Raw genomic sequence first — 22,738 nt, 5'->3', positions numbered from 1 at the left:
ATTCCCCGAGTTAACCCAGTGCGGCCCTCTGCCACCATTAGCTTGACGTGTTTTATAATAATAAAACGTGTTTATTATTGTTAACTCATTGGTGCAAAAAAAAAAAACTGATTGAAAATCGATTTATTCACTGCATGTTTATGTCTGTTAAGGGTGAGATGGAGATGAACTTGAAAGCAGCTCTTTAAACCATTCAGACTATGAACACAACAGAGACACAATCAAAACTGTCAGATTAGAATTACAATGTATTTTTATTTCTTTCCTACTTCTGTTCATATCATAGGTTTTTGGTGCATTTCTTTCATAAAGAAAAATATATAAAACTTCAGATATTTCACAAGGAGATATTAACATTCATGGAAAAACCTCATATAACTTTATATTGAAGCAGAAAGTTCAGCGGCCACCATAAGAAAGGCTTACAGTATTTAATTATGTCACATGTACTGATCAGTAGATTATTGCGAGGGAACGCAAAAGAAAAAAAAAATCCCCATGTCCCCTGGAGGGCTCCGTAAAAGATAATATCTGTTCAATTTATAGATTATCTGTAGAAAAACAAAATTATTTGTGGTTTAGCTACGTTTAAATACAACCCAAACCAGAAATTAATATACACTGTATAACAATCCATAATCTTTTTACATTGAATCAGACAAACTTTTCCTTTTATGGTAAATTGGATTGCCAGATCAAAAGTTTACATACACTGAGATTTCCTACATGCAGATGATGATGTCATGGCCTTGAAAACATAAGTGGAGGAAAACCTTTTGATGTATTTTAGGGCATTCTAGAAAAATCAAAAGAATAAAAACAATCTGCGGGGCGCAATTTCCAGAATAAAAGGTCGACTTGGCAACATATCTCTCAGCAACTCAGATACCTAATGCCACAAACAGCATTTTTAGTAAAGAGACATTGTGAAATATCAGGTCACTGTTAATAGTAAGTGTCGACAACAGGCTCCGAGTCACTTTCACGTCTGAGCCCAAGCAAAGACCATCCTCTCACCTGTCTCCGGATACAGAGATTAAATGCTTGCAGTCGCTGGTGAACTTCATCCCAGTGATAATCTCTGCAAAACAAAAGCCAGTCATTAGTATCGTGCTACCTGGGCTAACAGGTAACACAATAGCTTTAAGATCATCTTCAGTCTGGTTCTGTTACCCGAGTGTCCAAACATTGTGGCGACACACTCTCCAGTGCAGAAGTCAATGATGCTGATGTTTTTATCCGAGCAGCTGGTGGCCACGTATTGACCCGAAGGATCGATTTGAACCTTTTAGAGCAAATACAAACAGCTCCTTATTTCCTAAAGTGTCTATTTATATATATATATATATATATATATATAAAAGCAATCACTGCAGTGTGAACTAAGAGAGGAAATGTCACCCTGAGGAGACTGCCATCTTCACTCAGCGACCCTTTGTAGAGCTTTCTCTGTTTGCCGCTGCTGATGTTGAAAATCCTGCATCGGGAAGAAGAGCAGGCCTCAGGATGTTTCAAACTGCCAACCGTGCGAGCCTGAAGAGAAGCAGCCGCACGCACCTACCTGATGCAGCGGTCCTGACAGCCAACAGCTGCGTACTTGCAGGTGGCGTCTACGCTCATGTCGTAAAGTGTGGTTTTCCTCACCGTGTGGTGGGAGCGCCTGAACTCTGTGCCTTTGTCGGTCTGCAAAAGTCAGAAAGGAAGAAAGAAAGAAGGAGAGAAAATAAGAAAGAAAGAAAGGAAGAAAGAAGCAGTGTGATGGAGACCAGGGGCTCCATCCCTATTAATTGATATTTATTTGTAGAATAGATACTTTTTGTTTCATTTCTGTATTTCAGTTTGTGTTGTTAATTGGGGTTTACCTTCCAGGTGTGTCTCCTTAGAAGGGTGGAGCATACCATTTGAGCCAAGAAGGATAATGCTCTAAAGCTATATTAAGTTTGATTTAATTTCTTGATTGACTTTAGGATTAGTTGTTTCTAAGTTGCATGCATGTAAATATTTATTTGTACCATTTATTTTGTGTTGAGTTTGTAAATAATTTATTGTTGTTTGTCACCCCTTCACCTGGTGTGGGTGGAAGTGGCCAAAAGCTAAAGCCAGCTGCTGTGCTTTGCAGTAGAGAGATGGGTGTCGGTGTAATGGTGAACTGTAGCACCAATAAAACTTATTCCACCAAATCTTGTTGCGTTGCCTCACCTCCTTCTAACGCAGTGCCGCCACCGGAGGGTGACAAGCAGTTTTTTCCCCACACTAAGTAAAACTCTGTGCTGTGTAAACTCTAGGTCACCTACTAACATAAATATTTCACAAATGTTTAGATGTTTGATTGAAAAGAGCAACCAGCTGCTTGTCAATTTGAAGCCCAGCGGAGAAAAGCTACACTGCAAAAACACAAAATCTTATTTGCAACCTGCAATTAGTCAAGGACTTTTATTTTTGCGGGCCCACTTCCTGTTTGCCCCAAACAAGCTAGCAGAGTGCGCAGTTTAAAGATCCTCACCTGTTTCCACTGTGGTTGTGGCTGGTTGTTGGCGTCTTCCTCACGGACTCATCAAACTCTTTAAGCCCACTGATTTGATTGCCTGGTGAGTTTATCATCTGGAAGCAGTGTTGCTTTTACACGTGAAACTTCGACTCGACTGCTCATTGGAGCGTCGTTTTATTAGAATCATTGGCGCTGCTTACCTGGATATCACCGGGATTCTGGCACAGCTGATTGTGGCTAAGCATACCCACTCTCTTAATGAGGTCGGGTTTGTTTGTTTTGTTTTTTTTCTGTTGGATCAGATCCTCATCAGGATCTGAAGATGGCGAGCTAAGGAAAAGAACCATGAACTTCATGATTTTGCAATCAATTTATTCTGAGTTATTTGTCTTATGTCTCATCATGTTGTTGTTTTTATGCAAATCACTTAATATATATATTCACCAAAACTAAAAACACTTGCCTCCTGTTTTTTTTCCCCACACCTCAGGTTCCTAAAAGGACACTCTCCTGATGCTGCTTTTGTAGCCGCAGTTAGCTGCCTAGCCCATAACGGTTACATATTTTTGCTCCAGTTTCTATTGTAAATGCTTTAGTACAGTTGAAATAAGCCAAAACCGACTCACTAGTAACTTGTCAGCAAGACACAGGAGTTTGTTTTAAGTAAGTAATTTCTTAATATCGATTAAAAAAAACAAACAAAAGTACTAGTTTCATTAGCATTTTATTCCACTTACAACAAGAAGTTTTCCCATGTTACAGGTGAAATAATTTCTCAGCGGAAGAAGCACTCTTTGATCAATATTAAGAAATGATTGACTTAAAACAAGCTCCCATACCTTGCTGAAAAGTTACTTGCGAGTCGGTTTTATCTTATTCGTAGATATCTGAACTAGAACATAGACCAAAAATATTTAGTAAGGCTTTGTGTTTTAGCGGTGTACTAAAGTGTCGGGTTTATGGCGGAGTGACAAGAATAAAGCACATTGTTTTAAAACGACACATCAATCCAAAACACTGTTTGCAGCCAGAAGCCGTGAAAAGACGTGGAATGAAAATCTCTGCTCGGACGAGGCCAATGTGTTCTTGTGTTTTCTTTTCTTTTATCTCAAAGCAAATCGGCGTTTGAGGGAGGAAACCGACACCGCACGTCCATCCGATCAAACCCTCCTTGTATCCGTGGCAGCGTCGTGGCAGGAGGCTTTTCTTTTTGCAGGGACAGCGATTACTTTATCAGTCACTTTGCGAATCAGAGTTTAAACAGGTGATAGGAGAAACGATCCTACTGCGCAGCAATCGGTGCAGACGAGCAAACCGATATCAGGCCAATATTTTTATTTTCTCTGATTTGTCCCGGGAGCTTTGGGGCTTTCGAAGGTTTCCAGCTCAAACGGAAAGTCCCCGAGAAAACGTCCCTTCTGTAATATTGCTGCCGAGTGTTTGTGTACGCATAATTATCCTGGGCAAACACTTTCAGCATCGGATTTACGAGAGTGGCTGTTTCGTGTTCCACGGTCAACGTCAGATAAAAGGTGATGATGTTACCTTGTGCGCCGTGCGGAAGTAGATGCTCTTGTCTGCGCCACAGCTAATCATCCTCACCTTGTTGTCATTGGCTGGAGAGTTAAAAAAATAAAAAAAATAAAAAATACAATTACTAAATGATTTATTTATGGTCAAAGTTTTATGATTGGCACACAAAAAAAACATAAATGTGTAAGGTCTTATCAAAAAGGACTTATTAGTGTTTAATCCTGATTACAACCAGTGGGGGGGATTAATAAAGTGGGGCACGTCGTAAATTACGGATGAAATAATATATCAACGATAGCGACTGATACGCATGAGAGAAAAGGACTTTGCTCCGGCAAACAAATAAAAACCCAAATCAACAACACATGTACATTTCATTATTTATGTAAATAAGCTCACAAAAGTGGGACTTTTGTGTGTGTGTGTGTGTGCGACTGAGCGGCGATAATAGCGGGGATTAGGAAAAGATTAGCCGTCAGATGTCGGCGGCGTCTCAAGTGGCTCACCGGCGAAGCGGACGGCTGTTATGGATGAGGAGTGTTCGTCGAGCGTCTGCACCAGGCTGTAGCCGTCGTCCGCGTCCAAGACGTGGATCAGACGGTCCCTGCTGGCTGTGGCGAGCAGCTTCAGGCCTGAGAGCAACGGAACCGCGTTAATGCATGGCAGATTGGACTAAAACACACTGCCATTGCACCAACGAGCGCACACACACACACACACACGCACGGGCGCTTGCGCCGACCTGTTTCTGGTTTACTGTACTCCAGACAGAGGATCTCAGCGTCATGGGCTTCCACTTTAAGAATCTCCTCCATGCTGCTGAGGTCATGAACCCTGCACGACAACGGCATCACGTTACAGACAGACGAACGCTCGAGGTCTGCCAGTCGGTCCCCGGCCGTAAATCACCTCAGCATCCCGCTGCGGTCTCCGGACGCCAGGTGTTTGCCGTCTGGACTCACGCAGATGGTCCTGACGCCTGCTCTGGTTTCTGCCGTCTGCCCGTCCCCTGATTTGTCCGTGTTCGCGTTCCACTCTGGATCCTGCAGCGTGCCCGCATTTCCATCTATGTACATTATCTTCAAGAGATCCTGCAGAGAAAACAATGAGAACAGAGCTAATCAATCACTGAGGTGGAGTGAGGGAGGGGGACGGGGTCACCTCAAAGTCTCAATATGTCAGAGCTAGTGGAGGGCGATTTGCGATTTTACGCATCGCTAATTGACACCGATAAATCGTAATTCTTATCCTGATAAGAAATGTATCAAAATAAACGATAAACCACACGATAAGTGCCCACTCAGAGGAGAACAAAGAAAAGAAACTCGCTGTGTGAAAAGACGAACTGACGTTGCTGAGGATGTTCTGCGTCGAGTCTCCCATCCTCCATATTCTGATGGTGCCGTCTGCTGAGCAAGTGAAGAATGAGTTTGATGACAAATCTGCGGCCAAACCTCCCGGAACGTCAGGAAACACCTGAGGAACGGTGACGGGATTACTTCAAATTCGGCAGGAAGTGGGAACAGCAGAAAGGATTTCTGGATTCCTCTGGTCTATGACGGAAAATCCCGATACAGACTGGATGGATAAAACACTTAACATGTATAAAAAGGAAAAATTAATAGCCTGTCTCAATCACAACACTCAACAATTTTGTTTATGGTGTCAAAGATGTGAAACTCATCAGATCCAAATCATTTTTAGTGACCAAACTTGCTTATAAGAGACACACTTTACCATTATTTAATGCTATGGCTTCAGTTTATGTATTTTTATTCATTTATTTGTATTTCTTACTACTTAATTCTTTTTCTTTTCCATTTTCCTATTTTTCATTCTGATCGATGCAAAGTTTCTCTGGGAAATAGAGTTGTTATATTCATCATAATGCACCATTTGACTCATCTTTCCTTCTCAAGTGTTGAAATTGGCTTTATGATACTGTAGTGACTATTTGTCCAAAATAAAAATAAAAAATAAAAAAAATAAAAACTGAAGACTCAAAAGTGATCAAAGCAAAAGTGAATTAAACGCCAATAGTCACCTGATGCACGGTGGGTTCTGGTTTACGCAGTTCAAAAAGAATCAAAAGTCAAAATGCAGTTCTATATCTTTTTATTCCAATTCAGGCAAACAAGTTATAGATTCAAATGACTGATTGACTGACTGACTGGCTGGCTGGCTGGCTGGCTGGCTGGCTGGTAAAAAACCTTATGACCACCCACGTGCACGCTGAGCTACCTAAGACCTACCCATTTATACCATGACACACCCACATCCCAAACTGAAATTAACTAACCAATTAAGCGAACCGTTAACCAAAGAACCTATTATAAATAACAAATTAAACAAAAAATTCTAATTATAAATCAACTAGAAAATAAACAAATAAGAATACAAATAAACTATGTAATCTAAATTCTAAGATTTAACTGAAAATTGGTAAATAGCTCCTACACTCCAGCCCCTAATTGTGCATTAAATCACAATTACATCTTTAACTAAAGGAGCTATTCTAACAACAACCTCAATAATATCCTACATTAATGCAAAGATATTAATTCTTCTTTGTTCTTCATTTTTATAATGATGAACCTATAAGAGAAGAAAGAAAGAATAGAATGGGAAGAATAAGAATGTCTTCAGTCTGCAGATGCCTCCAGGAGCATACAGAGTTTCGTCACTGGCCTCTCCAACACACTGGTTTTGGTCTGAAGTTGCACTGAGCGAACCAGGCCTCCTGCATCAGCTTTGACTGCCAGGACTCTCCCCATCTGCCAACATCCTCTGGGTGCTGTAGCATCTGCAATCAGGACAATGTCTCCAGGAGAGATGTTTCTTCTCAGTCTCATCCACTTTTGTCTTTCCTGCAGTAAGGGCAGATACTCAGAGATCCATCTTTTCCAAAAGAGTTCAGCCATATACTGTACTTGCTTCCATCTGCGCCTGAGGTACAGGTCTTGTTTTTGAAACAGTCCAGGTGGCAGAACAGGTTTACCTTTTAACGTTAAGATGTGATTTGGTGTGAGTGCTTCTAAATCATTTGGATCATCAGAGACCAAAGTGATGGGTCTGTCATTCAAAATAGCTTCAGCCTCGCAAAAAACAGTTTGTAGTGTTTCATCATCCACAACCTGCTGTTTTAGAACTGAGGTGAGTACACCCCTAACTGAACGAATCAATCGTTCCCAGATGCCACCTTGATGTGAAGCTGCAGGTATATTGAAGTGCCAATTTGTGCCATCCTGGACCAGAGCTCTTTGGATTTTACTCTGGTTTAAGGCAGCCAGACTTTCTTTTAGCTCTCTATTGGCTCCTACAAAATTTGTGCCATTATCAGATCTGATGGAAGAGACTGGACCACGCCTGCAGATGATTGCATTAATACAAGAATCAGTGTCAAGGGTATGAGCTATTTCTAAATGAACGGCACGACTAGTTGGACAAGTAAATAATACTCCATAACGTTTGAGAATACTCCTGCCCCTCTTAACATCAATGGGGCCAAAATAATCAACACCAACATCTGAAAATGGTGCTTTGTCTGGTTTTACCCTTTCCTGAGGCAGGTCGGCCATTTTTTGTTCCAAAACCTTTCCTCTATTTCTTCTGCAAGTGACACAGTCAGACAGGATCTTTCTGGCAGCAGAATTTGCACTGATTATCCAGTATCTCCGACGCAGCCTGGACAACATGTGGCTTCTTCCTGCATGACCAAGCAGATAGTGAATGTAACGCAGAATTAATGTTGCCACATGCATGTTTTTACATAGGATGACCGGATGCTTAATTTCAGATGGCATAGCAGCTCTTCTGAGACGTCCGCCCACTCTGAGGACTCCATTATCGACCACTGGATCGAGTCTGTACAGCCGGCTGTCTTTAGAGACGGTCTTGTTGGCTCCAAGTGAGCTGATCTCTGGTCCAAACCTGTGATGCTGCTCAAAGAGAATAATGAAATGCTCTGCTCTAGCTAGATCTTCGGATGTCAAACATTGCATTTTCAGCATGGTTTTAAACTGCTGCATCTTTTGTGACACCTTTTGCTCTTTAATGTTTGAATCTTCTGTAGACTGATGCGTTATGGCAGAAAACTCTTTTCTTTTCTGAGACAACCAAAGGAGGAGTTCTTTGAGCTTTAAAACCCAAGCTACAGATGTTTTTAGCTTCATCCAGGATGAGAAGTAGGAGATGAAAAAACTGGTAGGGCTTTTAGCCTCCTCAACAATAGCATTAACAATCACATCCTTTTTTATTTCAGAATCATCAGCAGGAAGCAAGTCAGACTTTACCTCCAGCGTGGGCCATCTGTTTTCAGACTCGATTAGAAACTCAGGACCATTAATCCATTTGCTGTGCTCCAAAAAATTTTCTGCTTTCATCCCTCTTGTTGCTTCATCTGCTGGATTATCTTTGGAACTCACATATCTCCACTGGTTACCTTGTGTAGCTTCTCTGATGATGGACACTCTGTTTGCAACAAAGGTATGAAACCTTTTTGCTTCGCTGCAGATGTATTTTAGGACAGTGGTGCTGTCAGTCCAAAAAACAGATGTCTCCAGTTCAATATGTAATTCTCTGTGAAGCAGTTGGTCATTCGACAGCAAGGACGGCTGCAGTGAGCTCCAGTCGAGGAATGGTTGTCTGCTTGAGAGGAGCGACTCTTTTCCTAGGAGAAATGCTAGATGTACATGATGCTCATTTTGCAGTCTTATATATGACACTGCACCATACCCCACTTGGCTGGCATCAGAGAAATGGTGGAGTTGTGCTGTAACAGGACAAAAATTTTTAGGTTTAATGCAACGACTCACTTCAAACTTTGAGATCCTCTTCAGGTCATCCAGCCAGTCGGTCCATTGCTTAGAAAATGATGGTGAATTGCATCATCCCAGCCCAGGTTTCTTCTGCAGAGCTCTTGTAAAAGCAGTTTGGCAGTGATGATGAAGGGAGCAAGGAACCCCAAGGGATCATACAATGAACTCACTACTGACAGTATTCCTCTTCTTGTGTGGGACCGCTCTTGAAGTGAAGCTTTGAATTTAAAGGAGTCGCTTTGAATGCACCACTGCAATCCAAGTGCTCGTTCCATTGGAAGCTCCAGATCCATTTCCAACATTTTCTTTGCTTTGATGTTGTCTGAAACTGTTTGCAGAACTGCAGGACTATTACTGAGCCACTTGGAGAGCTTGAATCCTCCTTTATTACAGAGAGCTGTCAAATCTTGAGCAAACTTTATTGCTTCCTCTTCTGTAGGCAAGGATTTTAAGCAATCATCCACATAAAAATTATGTTTTATTGTACTGACCACTTCAGCTGGGAACTGCTGGGCATTGTCTTCTGCCGTTCTTCTTAATGCATAATTTGCACAGCTCGGCGAGGACACTGCTCCAAACAGAAGTACTGTCATCCGATATTCCTGTGGAACTTGTGACGTGTCACCATTGGGCCACCAGAGGAAGCGAAGACAGTCTCTGTGTTTCTCTGGAACATGAACCTGGTGGAACATAGCTTGAATATCTGCCATAACTGCTATTGGCTCTTGCCTGAAACGCAGAAGAACTCCCACAACCGAGTTGGTCAGATCAGGTCCTTGTAGCAGCTGGCAGTTCAGTGAGGTTCCCTTGAATGTTGCAGCACAGTCAAAAACAACTCTCAGTTTGCCTTTTCGGGGGTGATAAACACCATGGTGGGGTATGTACCACACCTTTCCCTCATTTCTCATTAACTGATCAGCATGTACAATTTCAGCATATCCATTACATAGCATGTCATTCATAAATGCAATGTAATCTTTCTTGAAGGTGCTGCTCTTATTAAACTTTCTTTTCAAGCTCTGAAGACGTTGTTCTGCAATACAACGGTTAATGGGCAAGATGGAACTTTCAGATTTAAAAGGCAAATCAATACAATAGTGTCCATTTTTTAATTGTGCTGAATTGTTCATGATATTCATAAACTTGATGTCATCTCTGGACATTTCAATCTGCTCTTGGGATGTTTTTTCATTGAAATCATGGTTGTATTGTTCAATCAACATTGTTTCCAGATGTTCAACAGAAATCCTGTTTACAGTGAAGGAATAGCAGCCTGTTTTTTTCCTTTCACTCCGGAGTGGGCCATTGATGACCCATCCAACTCGTGTCCAAACTGCATATGGGCCTTCCTCCTGACTGTTGATCAGCTCCCATGGCTCCATTACTTTAGGTGCGTCTGCGCCAATGAGCAGATCTACATCAGTGTCTATGTTGTGGAGCTTGATGCTTTGCAGGTATGGCCACTTGTCGATGTCCTCCTGTTGTGGAACATTTTGCTTTGAAACAGGCATTAGTTTCTGTGTCATGACATCTGGAAGGTCAATGAAATCATTTTTATCAAGTGCTGCTACTTGGAGTCCAGATATGATGTTTGTACTCACAATGTCCTTATGTCCCATTGTTTGCAGCTGGATACTTGTTTTTTTACCTTTCAGTTGCAGCCTTTGGGCCAAACTTTCAGTGCAGAATGTTCCTGTGCTGCCCGGGTCCAAAAACGCATATGTCTGCACAGTGGTGTTGGTTTTTGGACTCCTGACTTGAACTGCAACGATAGAAAGGTTTGAGTTATCTTCATCACAGACCCTGACATGACCACAGGTCTGAGTCATTGTGGTGGTAGTACTCAGAGGATTCTGTGGATATCTGGAGAAAACTCCTGTACTCTCCTTGTCAATGTGCAAGACACTGGGATGATGCTGGTGACAAACAGAACAAACCAAGCGACCTCTGCATTCTCTGCTTACCCCCACCTTTAAGCAGCCAAAACACATTCCTTTCTCTTTAATAAAGCTTACTTTATCTTTATGTGGCTTGTCTTTAAACTTAAAGCATTTGTCAACCGTATGATTACTTAAGAGACAATACAAACAGCTGTGGCCTTTTGAAGACTTGTTCTTATCTTTAGATGGATATTCATTATTTACTGCAATAACATTTGTAGCAAAGTTGCTCCCCCTTTTCTTCTGTTTGATAAAGCTGTTATTGGGGTTTTTAGAGTTGGGCTGTTGGAGGTCCATGATGTTACCAAACAGTGGATCAGATGCAACTTTAACTTGTTTTTCAATAAAAACAACCAGATCAGTGAATAATGCCCTCTGACCCTGTGGTCCTGCAAGTCACAGGCTACATTTCTCCAGCTCTCTCTCATTTTATAGGGAAGCTTTAAGATTATACTCCTCATATTTGACGGTAAGTCCAGTTCTTTCATATGAGTGATGTGTTCTGTCAAATTTGAGCATCCCTTAAGAAACAGAGAAAATGCTTGCAGTGAATTAATGTCCTCACTTTTAATAGCTGGCCAGTTGTTAATTTTGTCCATATAGGCACATGCAATTTTATATTCGTTTCCAAAATGTTCAGAGAGAAGACTTTTAGCTTTAAGGTAGCCTAATTTTGATGGTAAATGCTGGCAACTATGCACAAGGTCTCTAGGCTGCCCCCTAGTGTATTGTTCTAAAAAGTGCAAACAGTCACTCAAGTTGGACGTTTTTGCCTCCACCCCGTTTTCAAACGATCTTATAAATGATCTATATTGAAGAGGATCGCCATCAAAAACGGGGATGTTTCTTGGTGGCAAGACAGAGGTTTGGTTTTGCTGAACCAGCATGGCAGTGATGTCATTTTGCCTCTGCATGATGTTAAGAATACTGGTTTGCTGATCCATTTGTTGTTCTGGTTGCCGTTGGATGTTTGTGTTCGGACTTTGATGATCAGATAATTGAGCATTGACCAGTGGCTTATCAACGCTTTGAATTGCTGGCTTTTGTTTTAGCCGAACAACTGGTTGCTCATAAATAGCAGAGGACATTTTAACATAGTCCCTATTTTCCTCTGAAACAAATGCATCGGCACATGGATTAAGTTTTAGCGCCGAATTGAAATTATACTTTTCAACATAAGAATTCATGCCATCATAACATTTTGAGCCACGCTGTGAATTTATTTCCAACACACGGATTTTCGCATTAGCAGCCGCTAACTTTGTCTCAAGTTCAAGTTGCTCCTTTTCTTGTTTTAGCTTTTCCTCCAGCGCTTCTAGGTGATGTTTCCTTTTGAGTCCTGCAGCGCGCTCCAGCAGCGCCGCTCTCTCGGCTTCTGCCTTAATGCGAGCCGATGAAGTGGAGGAGACACGGGACATCCGAGAGTCTGTTTTACTTTTCACATTGGAAGCGCTGTCTTCGGGATTTATTACGTCATCAACATCATTTATGACTTTATCATAATCGTCTGCACTTGATTGCACAAAGGGCTTACCCAGTTCACATAACCAGCCCCTGACAAGCTCTGTAAACTCGTAGTAAGTTTTCATTTTATTTTGAAAATGTTCGTTTTGTTTCAAGAGTTCATCAGATGGGAGTGGCAAACTTGTCAGGCTTTTATGAGACACCTCTGCACCATGACAACATTGAATAAATGTAGCAAGAAGAGAATTCACTGAGTCAACTTTATCATTTGACTCCATCAAAATATTCAAATCGTCCATTATTCGTCTTGCTTGCTTCAGTTTAACGTTTCTTTTATCTTGACACATTTTTATGTAAAACATTAAGCCTTTCTCAGTCAATTTGACACTTCTTTTGGAAGAAACCTCCAAGTCACTCTTGGTCAACTCTGCTTTAGCTACGTCAGACATTTTGGCGAACACTTTAAACTGCTTGTAGCTTTGTTGTTGCTGTCTTTACTTCCTTTTTCGTTTAAACCCACTGGCTGGAGTAAATATACAGCGCATCAACTCAGTCCTTCATTCATCTTCATTTTAGTAAATTTGTGCAGTAACGTTGATGCTATCATCAAACTCTTCTCGTTTGGCCATTTCTTTCACAGCATTAGCAATCATCGTACATACCGCCGTGTTGAAGAAAGACGTGAGCGTTTATGGCTTGTAGGTGAGGCACCTTCATGGCTGATGGGCGCGGCAGCTTCCTCCCGTTGTTAGCGTCCGAAGCCCAAAGGAGACGGTTCCTCCAAACTTTAAGCGGCCTTCCGCGTATCAGCAGATTTGAGAGGGTAGATTTAAACTCCAAGGTCGGGTTTTTTACTTGAATGTAGTGACTATTTGTCCAAAATAAAAATAAAAAATAAAAAAAATAAAAACTGAAGACTCAAAAGTGATCAAAGCAAAAGTGAATTAAACGCCAATAGTCACCTGATGCACGGTGGGTTCTGGTTTACGCAGTTCAAAAAGAATCAAAAGTCAAAATGCAGTTCTATATCTTTTTATTCCAATTCAGGCAAACAAGTTATAGATTCAAATGACTGATTGACTGACTGACTGGCTGGCTGGCTGGCTGGCTGGCTGGCTGGTAAAAAACCTTATGACCACCCACGTGCACGCTGAGCTACCTAAGACCTACCCATTTATACCATGACACACCCACATCCCAAACTGAAATTAACTAACCAATTAAGCGAACCGTTAACCAAAGAACCTATTATAAATAACAAATTAAACAAAAAATTCTAATTATAAATCAACTAGAAAATAAACAAATAAGAATACAAATAAACTATGTAATCTAAATTCTAAGATTTAACTGAAAATTGGTAAATAGCTCCTACAGATACTGTGACTAAAAGTTTGGTCAAAATTAAAAATATATATAAGTGGTTGAAACATAACAAAATGTGAAAAGTCACCTAAAGTTTCTGGAAGTGATGTGATGCGTGAATATCGACCTATTTATCAATTATCCATCAATAACCTAATCATTCACTCTATTTTTTTTACTCTATTGTTAAGGGGACATTCAGAGGTCATTATTGTGTCAGAAGAGGGTTTTTTTTGTTTGTTTGTTTGTTTGCTTTTTTTACACAATCGCTTAATGCTGAATGCGTTTACCTCCAGGTCCCAAACAGACGCAGCATGGAAGAGGGCAGAGTTCACCTTCCCGACCCGGTGAACCTCTCTGACGTCCCACACATACAAACTGTGGTCACTATACACACAGCTGAGCCAGCGGCTCACGGGGTCATAGGTGACCGCAATGACGTCTGGGTATCTGTCTTCTGTTTTGGTGTGAAACAGAGCGCTGCAAGGAGAAAAGACTGAAAATTAGAAGCGACAGACTAGACTTCAGCTTAGACTTCTCCAAAACAAGCAAGAGGCGTTTTGGAAGCGCCGGCAGATGGCACTCGAGTCAGGAAGCTCCATAAAGAGATCGCTCGATTTGGCCCTGCAGTGGATCGCTGCTCCCGATCCGGTCCTCACCTGGCCTCGGTGACGGCCGAGACGTCTGCGCCGAGGGGATGGGGCCGCGGCAGCGTGCAGACGAAGTGCAGGTCGGCGGGTCTGAAGGCCCGCACCTTTCCGTCGGCGCAGCCGCAGAAGATCGTGTCTTCGGACAGAGACAGGGACTGAGCCGCGCCGGTCTGAGAGGGAGGACAGCGCCGGGAGACAAACTCAGTACTCAGCTTTGTGTGAGCATATATATATAAAAATCACTCTTTTTTTTTTTTTTTTTTTCCTTCTATAACCCATAAAAACACATCATGGATAACTTGCATAGCATTTATCACTTTCGCCACTTTTAAAAAACAAATCAATCATTTCAGTCAGTTATTTTAGATTCCAGATTTCTCAAAAGGAAGTTCATTTTATTGTTTACTCGATGCAGAAATTGTGACACGATAAGGCTGACAAACCGCACGCTCACCACTGACAACACGCGAATGCTAAATTGTAAGAAAAAGAGAGAAATGAAGAAACTGATTTGTTTGTTTGAAAACCAACAGCGTCACAAATTCTAATCATCATTTTTAATCTGTTTTTATGAGGAAACGTGGAACTATGTCCTTCTGTACATCGTATTACTCTATAAGTCTAAATGTATATGGAAAAAATATATTTTACTGGTGGTAAAAAGACAACAAAAGTGGGACTTTGCGTTCCATAATTGCTTCTTCAAATGCGCACAGCCATTTTTGACTCTTGACCGAAATTGTTGTACCTAGATCTTCCAACAGAGGGCAGAAAACAAGTAAGAAGGTCCATCAAATGAGTCTGATCAAGCTAAACAAGCAAAACCAGAAGAAATCGATCTGTGGCATGCAAACGCAGTTTACCACCACTGGAAGAAAAAAAGACGTCACAGACATCAATAAAAAAATGATGCATTTGCCATCATTTTTTTTTTTATAACATCTCCAGTGCGTCATATATAGCCGAACGGAATAACAAAGTCCCGCTGATATTCTCTGTGTTTGGACCTACGTGGTTCCAAACGAGCCTCCGCTGGTGTCACTCACCCGCAGGTCCACCCACTTGTCCAGCATCCTGTTGCTGTTGAACTCACACAGCAGACCGGAGGAGGTGATGCAGAAGGTGGAGTCGGACTTGGAGCCCCGCCCACAGGCCACATCAGAGAAGAAGTTGTTCCTCAGCTCTCCCAGGAGTCCCGAGCGGCCCAGCAGAGGCACGGGAGTTGTGGTCTGTACGCGACAGAGAGGGCTAATGCTGGGACAGGCTCACTCTCTCCTTAGATGCAGTATGAGAATCCAGGTTCTTAAAAAAGTGTAACAACCAAAAACACCCTTCCATACCTTGTTGGCCTTACAGTTGTCCAAATACCAGAACTTGACGTGTCTGTTGCCCACAGTCACAAAGTAAGAGCTGTCCTCAGAGAAAGACACGCCTGTCACCTTGCTGGACACTTTGTTCGCCGCGACGACGACGTCTTTCTGCAAGAGAAGAGCACAAACACGACTTCAGAGCACATACTGACTGTAAAATCCAAGTTTTTTTTATGTCAAATTTTGACAGCGGGTTGAAAGGTCAAACTTGACGTCGCTGTGCTTGTTTAGCAATTCATGGGAGATCGGCCCCCGCTCAGTGTTTGTGTCCAACAATAAGGCAGTCAGCAAGCCCTTGGCCTTTTGGCACAAAGACTGGAAGTAGGAGGAAACGGGTCTGTTTCAGACCGATTGTTTCAAAGTCCCGCTACCTCCGAATCAAACCCGCCCCCCAAAATGTTGTGCTTCTTCAGAAGCACAATTTAAAAGTGTTAGAAATGGGGTTCTAACATCTGTGGGGTTCTGCGTGTGGCAACACCCTGCTTTTCCTCAGAATCTAACAGATTTCAAGAGCTTTGGCACGTCAGAGTGAGCAAATGCCAAGTCAAGACGTGGCATGCTGTTAGCCTCGTACCAGGAAAGACTCAGCGCCGTCATTGAATCAAAGCTGAATCAGCTTGCCGCCAGTTCAAATGTCTGTTTAACGTGTGAAACACGCAGCTGCCATTTTGTAGTATGTTTCTATAGCTGCTGGGTTCTTTTTCAGCTGCAACGTGAATAAAACCCTCTCTCGGTCCTTTTCACTTAATTAAGAAATCCAACCCACGTCACTCCGATAACACCGTCTCAGACTGACACGGAAAACGTTCGTACGGGAGCAGGATTGCTGCAAACGACACAGACCTTCCAGGCCCAGACGTTGACCATCATGTCATGCTGGTTTCCCACACTGACTATGTATTTGTTGTTGGGAGAAAAGGCCACACACGAGACGCCGTATTTGTGCCTCTGCAGCTCGGCCACCTGCCTGCGCTCGGCGACGTCCCACAGTCTCACTGCTGGTAGGTGACCGCTCTGATGAAAAGAGAAAACAAACAAACAACAACAGCATGTGGTTGTTAATATAGCATTTTATACAGTAACTCCACTGTGGAAATCAAGTTGACTTCACTAGCTTAACCCCAGTGCTCACCTGTCTATCCTGTCTACCTGTCTTTCGCTAAGAGCTAATCCTCCCTGTCCTCTGAGAATAGTTCCTTTGCCTCCAAGGGATCAAAAGGTCAGCAGGCTATTTGTGTTGTCCTTTTTTTTTTTTTTTTAAGGCTGCAATCAATGGGAATTGAGACAACGAGTAAGTCTGAGTTGAAAGAGACAGAAAACAAGGAAAAAGGAGACAGAAAGCCCATCTGGTGGCAGCTGTTTCTTGTATGCAAATGAACCTGTTTGATGAATGAGCACGCATCAGAGACATCAGATCATTTACTCTGGGGGTTTTTTTTCTTTTTTTTCTTAAATGCTTAAATCAAATCCCATAATAAAGCTGTGATGCTTCTGAGCGGCTTTGACCTGAAAATCAAACAGATTCTCAGATTAAATTCCTCAAAGCGAAGCAAAGCCAGGCAAAGTGGCCTTCGGGTGTGTCAGATTAAAATGGCGCCAAAATTTTAGAAAAAAAAGGTCCCAACGGTTGGCACGTTTTGGTAATTTGAACTTTGGTTCGCGTAGTCACAGCAACCACCGCGTGTTCAGCCACTTGCGCGGCGAAGTCTGTAATCGGCTTTGGTAGGCAGGGGAGGATTAAGGTGGCGCGTTGAGCCGAGGCCCACGTTGTAACACCAACACAGAGGGCTGAAGACGCATCAGTGACGGGACATGTGGGACCGAGACGCAGCAGCAACAACAACCTGGACGCCTTAAAAGTGGGGAGGCTTTAGCTCACTTCGTGCCCGCCCGCGGAGACAGATGGACCGACACTAGAGAATTTGTATTCGGCACCAAGCCTGTGTCTGGCAGGAATAAAGCGTGCAAACCACCAACTCTGAGCAGAACTGAAGTCTGTTTGAGTTAAGCTAAAAGGCAGTCACGTTCCTACTGCAAAATGAATTATGTTCGTTAGAAAATATCGACAAGGAGGAAACTGACCTCTCCCGTCACCAGGTGCTTCCCATCGGGGGAAAATGAGAGAGCTGTGACAGCTTTCCTGTAAAATTGAGGCAGAGAATTTAGTTTCATTTAGTATTCTGGGGGATATCGAAAGTTTATTCTGCTCCTTTGTGAATGTGGGTCAAATTTCTGTACAACTCACCTGGAAGTGTTGATAATGTGGTGCTGTCTGTCCTTTTTCGGGTTCAGCAAGACCACCACGCAGCTTCAAAAAAGAAGGAGAGACAGGAAAACGTGCAGAGGATTTTAACCACAAGTAATCTTTTAAAACTTTGATTTAAGCAGCAACACTTTCTTTACGTTTCTTTCATCAATTTTAACCAAAACATCTTTTAGACTGGTTTGCAAAAGACAAACATTTTAAAAAATTTTATGAGATCCTCACAAGGACAAATAAGAGATATAGAAAGTCTAATATTTCTCACTGAAATAAAGTAAAGTGAAACTATAAACAAGCAATTGCATATTGATCCTTTAGTTAAAGTATGGTTTTAAAGAAGTTTATTTATTAGGAGTTTAATATTATCTGTGTACTATTTAAACATGCATGCTCATTTTGCATGGTTTGCTGACAGCTGAACCTGTTTGGCTTTACCTAACAGAACCAGGTGCTTAGAGTCACTGACAATGTAGCTTCCCATTCTAGCTACCATTAAAATCGTACAGACACAAATATAACCAAGGGTGAGGTATAAAACTAGAAGTGATTTGCTATGTGAATGCAAAATATTGATTTAGAAAATGTAGATTTTTTTTTTTATATATACGTTAAAAATCTCCTGGATGCTAACTATAAAACTACAACCGTTCGCTAAGGGCATGTTGTTCTGTTCAGACAGTAAAATTAACTATTGTCACTGAGTTCATGTAATTGCTGTGTCTCAAAGTTGTGAAGCGGTGTTGGAGTTGGTTAGTTTTAAGCAAAGCCAGACAAAGTGTCTTAAATCACCTCTTATGTTGAAACATTTTAGCTTTTTCTAGTACCATGCTATGCTAGGCCACTTAGCTTCAAAAAAGCTTCAGACTTGATAATGGGAAGAAAGGACAAGAGGTCTTTATTAGCCCATAAATCCCACCCACATTAACCACAAACAGACATATTTTGATCCATTTTATCTACATAAAAATGTTGTGCAGCTATCTGTAGAAAAACAATACGTAGCATATTTCACCTTTCACACCGTAGATGGAGAGCAGTGTTACCTTGCTAGTTCTCTAGGCTACAACACATTTTGTTTGGGAGAGCCTGCTAATATAATAGCTAACAAAAATGTAATATTACTAATCAAATAAGAACCTTTTAGTAAGAGATCTCATACTGATTTATTTCTTTTTTTAGGCTATGTAAAATCAAGCCTATTGAACTGGAACCATGCTAAGTAGCTAAACAATGTAGCCTAATCTATCTGTAATTTTCATACCCTTGTAAATGCTCTCTTCCATATTCAAATCGCTCAGATAGAAACAATGCCTCCTGTGAGAAGCACTTCCTCTCTCTGCACTTTGTTCGTTGGCAGCTCGCAGATTAGCGCTCCTCCTGCTGCAGAACAGCAAGTTCTTGAGATGCGTGCCAGGAAACTGCGTTCCTGGTACCACAGCTTGTACAGCTTTAAACTGGGACAGCAGGTGGAATGCCAGATTGGGGCTCAATTTAGGAAATTTGTGCTTAATTTGACAAGCACTGTGGGTCATGTACAGATATCTGGACACGCGTAGACATCTCAAACTGACCAAGAAATTACACGGCTGAATAATATGTACTTTGTTTTTAAGGGAAAAAAATTTAGTTTTATAACCAGTTAACAGGTTGGTTGACTTCGTGCAGCACAGATGTGAAGCAATTATCAGAAACCATGCTTAAGCAGCTCAATTTTACATCAGCTATTCAGCTAAAGCTAAACCCTTCCAGCACGCCAGAATCTGAGCCTTTTGTAGATCACAGACGGATATAAAAAGCCTCCCTAAGGACGGCACAAATAAGATTTGAACTTTCTCTGATTGAGGAAGCCCACTGGGCCCTTCTCCTCCTCCTCCTCCTCAGATAGTTGACAGATGATACTTGATCACAGAAATTTGCACACTAAAGGTCTGCGAGGGGCAGATATGATAAGAGGCCACGAGTGTGCCGCTGATAAGACAAAGAGCAGATGTCGGGATAAGGGTTTTTACCCCGCCGGATAGGCCACAAGTCCAGATCTGGGATCGCAGGTCAGGCCACTGTTTCCTACGGCGGTGATCCCCAGCACCTTCTCCAAAGTCACCTGTAGAGACACATAGAGGAAACCTTTTTTTTTCTCTCTCCTGTTCCACAGATCTCTGGAGAACAGCTGGTGGACAGGCAATTGGGAGCCTAGCCAACAGTGATGTAACTAAGCGTCTGTGTTAATGAATGAAACGCAAGAGGAGGGGGGGCAGGTCACGACACGTGTGCAGATGGAGCTAGTGCGACAGAACCAAGGCACAAAAACGCTGAGCAAGACACAAAGGCCCTGCTCAAAGCCAGCAGAAATTTAGAAAGCATTTCAGATGGCTGAGCTTCTCTGACTTTTAGAAACACAGTAAAGAACCGTCTCTGACTCAAGACTTTCCTTAAACTAAATAGTTAAATGCTGAATTTTAGCACCATTGTCACACTTTGTTTTGATTGTTCAAATGAGAAAGCGTTGTTTTATTTTTTTTTCCCCTTCCGTGTGTGTGTGTGTGTGTGTGTGTGTGTGAAAGTGTGACGTTGAAGTGCTATCACTCAGTAGAGGACAAAGTCGGCTGGCTCAAAACCTGCTGTCTGTCTCGATGAGTTCACGGCGTCCTACTAACACACATGCGTTCACAATCACAAGCTCAACAAACTGATCAGGACAATAACAGGAAAGCATGAAAACGCCTCATAATCCTGATCTTTGTGTATGGTTTTTTGCACGGCCATGATGTGGTGGCTCCTTCCTACGGTTTAAGACCTTTTCACGCAACAGACTGCCACAAGATTGACATAAATTAACTTTTTCGTAAAACTAGACACGTTCACGCACTAGGCAGTACATTACATTTTTAGAAATCTTTTGCAGCGGATTTGAAAAACAATGAAATTAAAATTTAATTGACAGCAGTACTTTGGAAATAGATGATACATTTTAAGTTATAAATCATACAAATCACAGGTTCAGATGTGACTTCATACGCACCTAAAACTAAGTGCTGGATGTGGTGCACAAACAAAAATGTACTTTGTCAACTTCTAATTTTTTCCTATTCAATAATGAACTAAATGCTCAACTTTATAAAATTACATGAAAAAGGATCTTCAAATCATTGCAGAATAAAATTTTTTTTTGCTTCTCTGTAAAGATGATTTACATTTTCCTAACTTTTTTTTGTTCATTGGTTTGTTTTTGTTTTGTTTTTTTAAATTTGGATGTGTGATAGGTTAATCATTTGCTGTTCTCCTGGTTTAAATACCCTAACCCTTATTTATCTCAACAACAAGAGGAAAGCAGCAACAACAAGAAATAGGACATTTGTCACTCATCCTGTAATAGATCACTTTCTGAATTTGGTTCAGTTTAATGAGTGGGAACACCAACTCCCTTTGCTTTTAAGGTAAAACCAGAAACAAAAAAAATTGTTTGTTTATGCTCCTATGTACATAATAAAATGGATAAAACATTATTAAGAAACTATGAATCCTTCGTCTTGCACCTCACATTTTAAGGAGGCGCAGAGCATCATTCCAGGGGCCATGAAGGGACCTCGGGCCACACTTTTGACTCTACAGTAACAAGAAAATAACTTTGATTTGAACACTAATTCTATGCAATTAATGTTTGCCCTGAATCTGCAACTTTATACAACTTTTTCCCCCCCATAGTTCTTACCTTGCTGGTGAGGCTTTCCTTGCGTTTCTTCTTGTTCTTGATTGACGGCGACCGCAGTAAATTCCTGATGCGACTTGTGATGGTGAAGCCGTCGCCGGGCATTTTGAGCGCGGCTCTCTGAGTCCGTGCGCAGGTGATAAAAGCAACACCAAGCGACAGATCCTCCTCCAGCAACAATCTGTCGGTTCTTTACTAAGTCGGACAGCGCTGCTGCTGCAGGGATTTGTGGACACTAAATCTCCGAAGCTGCTCTACAGCGCTCACTTCTGCCCGAACCGCGTCTCTCTCTCTTTCTCTCTCTCTCTCTCGGCGTTGCGTTTTGAATGTCATCACATTACAGCTTCAATCTAAGCTGCAGGTCCCGTGATTACATCAATGATTCCTTTTGTTGGTTTAAAGGGATTATTGGGGAGTGACGGGGGGCATTTCTGCTGCTGATTGGCGGAGGTTTTTGTTTTTCGCCGGGAAAAGATTCTCTAATCTCTGACACATCCGTCCGCTCTTAATGGACTAATTAAAGCAATTTGATTGCTCTATGTAGTTGTACAATGATTGTAATGATCCGCTCAATATGTTTGGACGCAATCAAAGGAATTTAGGCCAGTTTTAATACTTGGCATGTTGTTCCACCTTTCAGGATTAGTAAAGATATTTTCTGGGTCAAGATGTTTGCACTTCCTTCAGAAATCAAAGGCTAGGCTACGTGACATTCTCTATAAACCGAGGAAGCATAAAGGGTGTTATTATAGTTTAAAAGCAATAATTATTCATTGTGAAAGGATTAAACTAGTGGATGTGGTTTTAAGACTCTAGAGTAAACAAGTATCTTAACATACAGAACTTGTTTTGTAGTAGCTAGCATATTTGCAATCTTTAACGTCCAATTAAAGATTTCATGTGAGGTTGACCAAAGTTATTTAAATTCTGAATTTATTTAATATTTGGCTTTTGATTGATATGACTTTATAGTGTTACAAGGGTATTTTTCACAACTTTGGCCCATTCCTCCTGACATACCTGGTGTAGCTAAAGTTCAAAGACCTAGCTACTTTGAACCTTAGCTAACTTTAGCTTAGCTTTACACACTTTTTTTTTTCATCTCGGCACAGATTTTGAGACTTTGTGTCAATCACGCCAGA

The 22,738-nt window shown here is 41.6% G+C and overlaps 2 protein-coding genes across 5 annotated transcripts in view; both read right to left on the bottom strand.

The window, feature by feature from the left end:
• Nucleotides 1-22,077, bottom strand: part of LOC122825000 (mitogen-activated protein kinase-binding protein 1-like) — a 32,365-nt gene extending 10,288 nt beyond the window's left edge. For 2 of the 4 annotated variants that reach the window (XM_044106018.1, XM_044106020.1), the window contains exons 1-18: nucleotides 21,600-22,077; nucleotides 19,900-19,991; nucleotides 17,873-17,935; nucleotides 17,710-17,767; nucleotides 16,471-16,641; nucleotides 15,598-15,735; nucleotides 15,304-15,486; nucleotides 14,267-14,427; nucleotides 13,898-14,087; nucleotides 5,372-5,497; nucleotides 4,931-5,112; nucleotides 4,764-4,855; nucleotides 4,528-4,653; nucleotides 4,034-4,104; nucleotides 1,562-1,683; nucleotides 1,402-1,477; nucleotides 1,174-1,285; nucleotides 1,018-1,081 (exon numbers count right to left, since the gene is read on the bottom strand). In XM_044106018.1, coding sequence (XP_043961953.1) covers nucleotides 1,018-1,081; nucleotides 1,174-1,285; nucleotides 1,402-1,477; nucleotides 1,562-1,683; nucleotides 4,034-4,104; nucleotides 4,528-4,653; nucleotides 4,764-4,855; nucleotides 4,931-5,112; nucleotides 5,372-5,497; nucleotides 13,898-14,087; nucleotides 14,267-14,427; nucleotides 15,304-15,486; nucleotides 15,598-15,735; nucleotides 16,471-16,641; nucleotides 17,710-17,767; nucleotides 17,873-17,935; nucleotides 19,900-19,991; nucleotides 21,600-21,701 — 2,129 coding nt within the window. In that variant the 5' untranslated portion in view covers nucleotides 21,702-22,077. Of the gene's footprint in view, nucleotides 1-1,017; nucleotides 1,082-1,173; nucleotides 1,286-1,401; nucleotides 1,478-1,561; nucleotides 1,684-4,033; nucleotides 4,105-4,527; nucleotides 4,654-4,763; nucleotides 4,856-4,930; nucleotides 5,113-5,371; nucleotides 5,498-13,897; nucleotides 14,088-14,266; nucleotides 14,428-15,303; nucleotides 15,487-15,597; nucleotides 15,736-16,470; nucleotides 16,642-16,759; nucleotides 16,867-17,709; nucleotides 17,768-17,872; nucleotides 17,936-19,899; nucleotides 19,992-21,599 lie in introns of those variants that run through there. The other 2 variants (XM_044106019.1, XM_044106021.1) reach the window with 2 other exon arrangements.
• Nucleotides 6,269-8,601, bottom strand: LOC122825006. Its single transcript, XM_044106040.1, has 2 exons — nucleotides 7,576-8,601; nucleotides 6,269-6,888 (listed from the first exon to the last, which is right to left on the bottom strand). The coding sequence occupies exons 1-2, from the start codon at nucleotides 8,401-8,403 to the stop codon at nucleotides 6,664-6,666; spliced, it is 1,053 nt and encodes a 350-aa protein (XP_043961975.1). The 5' UTR covers nucleotides 8,404-8,601; the 3' UTR covers nucleotides 6,269-6,663.
• Nucleotides 22,078-22,738: the final 661 nt, after the last annotated feature.

Source organism: Gambusia affinis, linkage group LG22, assembly GCF_019740435.1.
Source record: "Gambusia affinis linkage group LG22, SWU_Gaff_1.0, whole genome shotgun sequence".
Classification (NCBI taxonomy): domain Eukaryota; kingdom Metazoa; phylum Chordata; class Actinopteri; order Cyprinodontiformes; family Poeciliidae; genus Gambusia; species Gambusia affinis.
The sequence above is the reverse complement of the archived record's forward strand: the minus strand, read 5'-3'. Positions and strand labels throughout refer to the sequence as shown.